Genomic DNA, 8,980 nt, shown 5'->3' on the forward strand with positions numbered 1-8,980 from the left:
CAAAAAAAAAAGGAAAAAAAAAAAAAGAAGAGAAAGAGAATGTGCTCAGTGGACTTGCATGCAGCCAAGGCTTCTGTTTTTTTATGTTGATGCTTTTGCTGATAAAAATTTTTTTAAAAACTGTTGATATATTTGCTGTTTAAAAAAAACAACAACTCATTCTACTCCACGTACATGCTAACTCGTACCATGGTTACTTCCCTTGTGGACCAGGTCCCAGTATTCAAAAGCATGAAAACGAAGCTTTGTTTGACTGACTGAATATGTACGTTTTCCTTTTTACTGTGCTAGAACCTTGTAGAGGTTGAACATGCTGAGATAGCAAGCGGGAAAGCATACAGACAATTGATGATAGAATATTGTAAGATGAGGTGTGCTATGTTACTTTTTGGATGGAGCTGAGCTGTGAGATTGGGGGGGAGAGGGCAGGGGGAGTTAAGTGGAATAAGTTAATTGATGATGGCACAAACTTTTAGAGCAGTATATCACAGCTTGTGATTCAGTCTTCATAGTTGCTGCAAATACTGTTGAATTTGGAGACAAGAGATTAATAACCTGATCTTTCAAATGATTCAGTTGATTTTTTTTTTTCTAATTGATTTTTTTTTTTTTCTCAAGGCCTGACTAAGCGCGTTGGGTTACGCTGCTGGTCAGGCATCTGCTTGGCAGATGTGGTGTAGCGTATATGGATTTGGCCGAACGCAGTGACGCCTCCTTGAGCTACTGATACTGATACTGATACTGACTGAATCAACAATTCTCCATCTATTTTCGCAGTTTTAGTGAACCACCCTGTTTTTTTCTGCAGTGGTCTCATGTAGCGCTGGTCCAGGGGAGGTGCACCGGGTATGTAGCTGTGGGGTAGAATGAGTTAAAAACCCAGCACGGCTGCCAAGTACGGTGTGTGACTCACAATCAGCAGTTGATGGGGAGTAGTGAAGGTGAGGTCCGTCTGTTGGAAGCTGACCATCTGAAGAGCCTGCTCCAGATGATTGGCAGCATCCTGAATCTGCACACGGACACACACACACACACACACACCAGCTTTTACCATGTCAGGCGCCACTATGTTTTCAACATTGAGAGAATATAAACCCTGTCCTTCTTGTAAACATGACACACCCTCTCCCTCCCTACCCTGTCTTTCCCCCCCGTCATACAGCAAGGTTTCAGTTTGTTACTCAAGGAGGCGTCACTGCATTCAAACAAATCCATACTCCCTACACCACATCTATTGGGCAGATGTCTGACCATCAGCATTCAAACAAATCTATACTCCCTACACCACATCTATTGGGCAGATGTCTGACCATCAGCATTCAAACAAATCCATACTCCCTACACCACATCTATTGGGCAGATGTCTGACCATCAGCATTCAAACAAATCTACGCTCCCTACACCACATCTATTGGGCAGTGTATGACCATCAGCATTCAAACAAATCTACACTCCCTACACCACATCTATTGGGCAGATGTCTGACCATCAGCATTCAAACAAATCCATACTCCCTACACCACATCTATTGGGCAGATGTCTGACCATCAGCATTCAAACAAATCTACACTCCCTACACCACATCTATTGGGCAGATGTCTGACCATCAGCATTCAAACAAATCCATACTCCCTACACCACATCTATTGGGCAGATGTCTGACCATCAGAATTCAAACAAATCTATACTCCCTACCCTACACCACATCTATTGGACAGTGTCTGACCATCAGAATTCAAACAAATCTACACTCCCTACACCACATCTATTGGGCAGTGTCTGACCATCAGCATTCAAACAAATCTATACTCCCTACACCACATCTATTGGGCAGTGTCTGACCATCAGCATTCAAACAAATCTACACTCCCTACCCTACACCACATCTATTGGGCAGTGTCTGACCATCAGCATTCAAACAAATCTGCACTCCCTACACCACATCTATTGGGCAGATGTCTGACCATCAGCATTCAAACAAATCTACGCTCCCTACACCACATCTATTGGGCAGTGTCTGACCATCAGCATTCAAACAAATCTACGCTCCCTACACCACATCTATTGGGCAGATGTCTGACCATCAGCATTCAAACAAATCTACACTCCCTACACCACATCTATTGGGCAGTGTCTGACCATCAGCATTCAAACAAATCTATACTCCCTACACCACATCTATTGGGCAGATGTCTGACCATCAGCATTCAAACAAATCTACACTCCCTACACCACATCTATTGGGCAGTGTCTGACCATCAGCATAACCCGACATACTTGTTAAGCCTTGAGTGCATGCATACAGGTTAAAAAGTCTCTCGGTCACATGGATTCCTCAGTACAGGTTAAAAAGTCTCTCGGTCACATGGATTCCTCAGTACAGGTTAAAAACTCTCTCAGTCACATGGATTCCCCAGTACAGGTTAAAAAGCCTCTCAGTCACATGGATTCCCCAGTACAGGTTAAAAAGCCTCTCAGTCACATGGATTCCCCAGTACAGGTTAAAAAGCCTCTCAGTCACATGGATTTCCCAGTACAGGTTAAAAAGTCTCTCGGTCACATGGATTCCCCAGTACAGGTTAAAAAGTCTCTCAGTCACATGGATTCCCCAGTACAGGTTAAAAAAGCCTCTCAGTCACATGGATTCCCCAGTACAGGTTAAAAACCCTCTCAGTCACATGGATTTCCCAGTACAGGTTAAAAAGTCTCTCAGTCACATGGATTCCCCAGTACAGGTTAAAAAGTCTCTCTGTCACATGGATTCCCCAGTACAGGTTAAAAAATCCCTTTTGGTCGCATGGATTCCTCAGTACAGGTTAAAAAATCTCTCTGTCACATGGATTCCCCAGTACAGGTTAAAAAATCCCCTTCGGTCACATGGATTCCCCAGTACAGGTTAAAAACTCTCTCAGTCACATGGATTCCTCAGTACAGGTTAAAAAGCCTCTCAGTCACATGGATTCCTCAGTACAGGTTAAAAAGTTTTCTCAGTCACATGGATCTCCCAGTACGGGTTAAAAAATCTCTCACTCATATGGATTCCCCAGTATGGGATAAAAAATCTCTCTGTCACATGGATTCCCCAGTACAGGTTAAAAAATCCCTTTTGGTCGCATGGATTCCTCAGTACAGGTTAAAAAATCTCTCTGTCACATGGATTCCCCAGTACAGGTTAAAAAATCCCCTTCGGTCACATGGATTCCCCAGTACAGGTTAAAAAGTCTCTCAGTCATATGGATTCCCCAGTACAGGTTAAAAAATCCCTTTCGGTCATATGGATTCTCCAGTACAGGTTAAAAAATCTCTCAAAGCACACTTCTTCCGCTCTGTCTTCGCTTTTCCTGACTGATCTGCACGTCTGTGGGCAGGGCCTGCTTGCGGTACAGTTTTGGGCCTGCTCATTACATGCTGGAAGTCTGGAATAGACTTATTCTTTGATAAATTTCTGTCTGGATTGAACTTTTTATCTGACAAATTCATTTTGTCTGGACAGAACCCGCTGATTTGTACATCCCTGTTCGTTTCATTCTGTTTAGTCACGTTCATGTTGATGTTGATAATCTTTCAACGAGATGTGCTGATCAGTACTGAATTACCCCTGAAAAGTGGAGTGATGGCCTAGAGGTAACGCGTCTGCCTAGGGAGCGAGAGAATCTGAGCGCACTGGTTCGAATCACGGCTCAGCCGCCGGTATTTTCTCCCCCTCCACTAGACCTTGAGTGGTGGTCTGGATGCTAGTCATTTGGATGAGACGATAAACTGAGGTCCCGTGTGCAGCACGCACTTAGCGCACGTAAAAGAACCCACGGCAACAAAAGGGTTGGTCCTAGCAAAATTCTGCAGAAAAATCCACTTCGATAGGAAAAACAAATAATAAAAAAAATACACGCAGGAAAAAAAACAAAAAAATGGGTGGCGCTGTGGTGTACAGTGACGCGCTCTCGCTGGGGAGAGCAGCCCGAATTACACACAGAGAAATCTGTTGTGATAAAAAGAAATACAAATACAAAACAGAGTATGGCTGCCTACATGGCAGGGTAAAAACAGTCATACATGTAAAAGCCCACTCGTGTACATATGTGTGAACAGGGGAGTTGCAGCCCACGAACAAAGAAGGAGAGGCCACACACTAGAGGAGACCCTGCACTGCTGCCAAGTCACTTTGGTGGTGTTCAGTGGTGACTGTTCTGACTTAACTTACTGAGGACACCACCTACTAAGCCCCCTACTAACAACAATAATGGTAGTGGTTCAGGTCAACAGACCGATGGACGTGTGAGTAGAGATGAAATGAGAACAGGTGTACCTACCTGTTGGAGCTTCCACACTCTGTCGGGAAGAATGGCCGTCTTGTAGTTCTGGCTGTCTTTACCCTTCTCCTTGTGTTTGAACCGGATGTCCTGCAATGTGTCACACACCACGCTTACTGCTGTGTCGTGTGTGGTGTGTAGTGTGGTGTGTAGTGTGTTGAGTGTGTGTGTGTGTGTGTGTGTGTGTGTGTGTGTGTGTGTGTGTTTGGTTTGTGTGCAGTGTGTAGTGTGTGTGGTGTGTGTAGTGTATAGTGTGTTTGGTGTGTAGAGTGTAGTGTGTGTGGTATGTAGTGTGTAGTGTATAATGTGTGTAGTGTAGCGTGTGTAGTGTGTAGTGTGTGTGTGTGTAGTGTGTGGTGTATTTGGTGTGTTGAGTGTAGTGTAAGTGGTGTGCAGTGTGCAGTGTGTAGTGTGTGTGTGTGTGTGTTTGGTTTGGTTGTGTGTGTGAGTGTGTGTGTGTGTGTGTGTGTTTGGTTTGGTTGTGTGTGTGAGTGTGTGTGTGTGTTTCTCTCTGTGTCTGGTTTGGTTGTGTGTGTGAGTGTGTGTGTGTGTTTCTCTCTGTGTCTTTGTGTGTGTGTATTTGTTTAGTGTGTGTGTGTGTATATGTGTGTGTACCCCATTTGACCAATGTAAAAACTCATATATTAATAAACTACAAACAGTGGTTCTTTTTTATGTATAAAACAATGTGTTTTTTTCTGATTTACAGTTTAAATGATATATAATTATTTTCAATGTATGTCTGTATGTGGAAAATAATGTCAAATTCGAATATCAAAGTTGATTTAAAAACCAAAAAACCAAAAACAGATAAACAATAATGATATAAAACAACAACAACAACAACAACAAAAAAACGAGTTTCACTTATGAGTATATACCCAATTAAGTTTTGTAAAATATGACTTTAACTACAGATTTTTTTTTTTTTTCATCTGCAGTAGCACTCACTGCTTGGGAGATACTGTCACCATGCAGGCTGACCATGCATTTCATGGTACTGGGGGAGGTGGACCTGAAATCACACAGCACTTTCACTTTCACTTCCAGTTCCTCAAGGAGGCGTCAATGTCTTCAGACAAATCCATACACGCTACACCCCACATCTTGCCAGGCAGATGCCTGACCAGCAGCATAACCCAGACAGGCCTTGAGTGTTGTATCTGAGTACCTATCACAGAGGCAAAATTGCACTGGCTCTCAGTGCTGCAGCCTTGTGAGGTAGTTGGCCTTTGGGAACCATCCCAACGCCGACTGTCCTAAAACTCTCTTGGCTGAGTGAGTGGGGATGTACTTGGGCAAGACACTCTCCACTATAATCAAATTCTAGCCCAAATAGTCGGAACAGCAGTTGCCTCCTCTGCTGTTCTGATGGTCATAGTCGGACACGACTGACTATCATATATATATACATATATCACAGTGGACTTCTTCCACAGAATTATGCAAAAGCAGAACACCTATGTTGCCATGGGTTCTTTTTCAGTGCGCCAAGTGTGTTCTGCACACGGGACCTCGGTTAATCAAACTGCAAAGAGTGGTAACTCTCTCCATTACACAAGGTACACAACTTCAAGTCAGTGATGCTTACGCTACCAATTCAGCTAGCACACAGGTAAATAAAAGGTACATTGGAACAAACCCAGACACTTCCTCAAAAAAGGAAGCGCCGGGCCCGTCCTTATACCAATCATGTGACATGTGCACACAGCAGCAAAGACAGAAGAAATGTGCAAACACAAATGAGCTTTTATTCAAGACTGGCATAGCCTCTTTAATCCTGAATAAGCCACACAGAACACATGGACAATGCAGAACAAATACATGGTTGCCTTGGTAGCCTCTTTGCTGTTTGTTAATCATATCGTCTCCTGGCCTCATTATTTGTTAATTTCCTCGGTTAATCATTTTATCCAAGTACCTAGACGCCCGGTTTGCTTTTCCGGTCAGACTCTGGAGAAAGTGGGAGACTGGGATTCAAACCCGGATGACACTGCACCGGCAGAAAAGCATAAACCACTCAGCCCCCTTCCTCAAACAGCACAACCTGAATCCCCAGCACACGCCATACAACACCGTCTCAATCTCAGTTAAAATGAGGTTATCAAGGCATTCAGAATAATCTCCATACGTTACACATCTTCTTCTTCTTCTGCGTTCACTCGTATGCACACGAGTGGGCTTCTACGTGTATGACCGTTTTTACCCCGCCATGTAGGCAGCCATACTCCGTTTTCGGGGGTGTGCATGCTGGGTATGTTCTTGTTTCCATAACCCACCAAACGCTGACATGGATTACAGGATCTTTAACATGCGTATTTGATCTTCTGCTTGCATATACACACGAAGGGGGTTCAGGCACTAGCAGGTCTGCACATATGTTGACCTGGGAGATCGTAAAAATCTCCACCCTTTACCCACCAGGCGCCGTCACCGTGATTCGAACCTGGGACCCTCAGATTGACAGTCCAACGCTTTAACCACTCGGCTATTGCGCCCGTCATTACACATCTAATGATAAACAACAGGGAGTAGATACTGTTCACAGTCCACCCTGGGTTTGTATTAGACATCAACATAACATGCAAAAAAAAAAAATAAATAAATAAACAATGCAAATGAATAAGTACGTTAAGTGAATTCATCAAAATATAATAAAGTGAAAGACAGGCTCTGTCTCTCTCCAGAAAGTCAGTGTGATCAGTCCGAAATATCTGTTCGTCTGTCTGTAACTCTCCCCCTCTTTATATGTGAGTATGTGTGTGCTTCTGAGTGACACGCTCTCTCTCCCTCACTCTTTCTCACTCACATACATACATGCATGCAATGCAATGCATGCACCATCGTTAACTCTTTGTTGTCATAGTACCATTCATTGTGGTGTACCCTCTCTTTCTCTCTCTCTCACACAACCACACACAGCCACACACACATCACAAACACACACACACAAACACACACACATCACAAACACATACAAACACACACACACACACAAACACGCACACATACAAACACACCAAACACACACACACACACACACACACACACACACACACACACACTCACACACCACAGAGACACACACACACACACACCAAACAAACACACACACACACACACACACACACAAACACAGACAAACACACACAGACACAGACACAGACACATCACCATCATCATCAATAACTTTGTCTTGTCAAATATATCATGTTGCATGATAACTGATATACCGTTCTCTCAGCTGTTACCGACGGCTGGATTCAAACATACAAGTGAGAGAGGATTTATCACACAGTGTATACACGTGTGTGTGTCAGTGAGTGGGTCACACATGTGCTTACTCAGGGGCGTGTCTGCACATGGGCGTTCTGCCTTTTAACGTTTTTTTCACTTTGAAATTGTCAATGAGTGTGCGTGTGTGTATGTGTGTGTGTGTGTGTGTGTGTCTGTGTGTGCCTGAATGTGCGCATGTGTGATGTATCAACAACGTCTCATTCAGAGACAGTGAGGCATTTTTGTATCTTGTGTGTGTGCGTGTGTGTGTTATATCTGTCTGTCTGTCTGTCCATCTGTCTGCCTGTCTGTGGCTCTGTGTGTGTGTGTGTGTGCGCGCACGCGCGCATGTGTGATGTATCAACAACATCTCATTCAGAGACAGTGAGGCATTTTTGTATCTTGTGCGTGTGCGTGTGTGTGTTTATATCTGTCTGTCTGTCCATCTGTCTGCCTGTCTGTGGCTCTGTGTGTGTGTGTGTGTGTATGTGTGTGTGTGTCTGTGTGTCCGTGTGTCTGTGTGTGTGTGTGGGAATGAGTATGTGAGTGTCTGTGCGTGCGTGCATGTCTGTGTGTCAGTACTTTACAAAACAGACGTACGTAGCACCAGACAGAAGCAGCCGCTGTGCAGGGGACACCATGACGTCATGCTCTGGCACATCACCGCCTGCCACACGTCATAATAACAATAACGATAATGATAATAATAAAATGCAGGCTTATAACATAGCGCAGTACCCCCATCTCAGATGGGGCTCACCGCGCTTTACAATAAAATACACAAATTTAAGACTAAGTGAAGTAACATATGTGCAAATTCAACACAGTCTCACCACACGACAATGGCAAAAATATAATGGGGCTCACGCTTTACAATAAAATGTGCAAATTTCAGACTAAATGACGTAAAATATGTACAAAGTCAACACAGTCTCACATGACATTTGCTAAAATATACATAATGTAAGACTAAAGTGACATAAAAACATGTAAATCGATACACAGGCACCATCACAGTCTCAAATCACACAGGCACAAATCACAGCACAAAACAAAGCACATCACATTCACCACAGTCAACAATAATGACCAAGAAACCGGGCATCACACATACAAAAAAAAAACCACACCAAAATCATCACAAATGCAATAAAATCACAGCAAGCACACATCATATGCAGACGGAAGAGTTTCAGTGAGAAAAGTACAGTTTGAAAAGGCATGTTTTGAGTGCTCTCTTGAATGCAGGTGTTGGGGGTGTAACGGAGGTGTGAGGGCAGTGAACTCCACTGTTTAGGTGCAACAAAAGAGAAGGAAATGTTCACCATAAGTTTTTGTATGAATCTTTGGAATAGACTGTGCATGCTTGTCATACATGACAGGTACGATTACAG

General features: G+C 43.6%; 1 protein-coding gene across 2 annotated transcripts in view; it reads right to left on the reverse strand.

Moving 5' to 3' along the window:
* The window catches only part of LOC143288520 (protein rogdi-like), a 35,262-nt gene that overhangs the window by 14,149 nt on the left and 12,133 nt on the right, over nucleotides 1–8,980 (reverse strand). For both annotated transcript variants that reach the window (XM_076597103.1, XM_076597102.1), the window contains exons 4-7: nucleotides 8,187–8,253; nucleotides 5,262–5,325; nucleotides 4,311–4,400; nucleotides 914–1,009 (exon numbers count right to left, since the gene is read on the reverse strand). In XM_076597103.1, the coding sequence (XP_076453218.1) occupies nucleotides 914–1,009; nucleotides 4,311–4,400; nucleotides 5,262–5,325; nucleotides 8,187–8,253 (317 nt within the window). The remainder of the gene's footprint in view (nucleotides 1–913; nucleotides 1,010–4,310; nucleotides 4,401–5,261; nucleotides 5,326–8,186; nucleotides 8,254–8,980) is intronic.

The sequence above is a fragment of the Babylonia areolata genome, chromosome 12 (assembly GCF_041734735.1).
Source record: "Babylonia areolata isolate BAREFJ2019XMU chromosome 12, ASM4173473v1, whole genome shotgun sequence".
In the NCBI taxonomy this organism is placed as follows: Eukaryota; Metazoa; Mollusca; class Gastropoda; order Neogastropoda; family Buccinidae; genus Babylonia; species Babylonia areolata.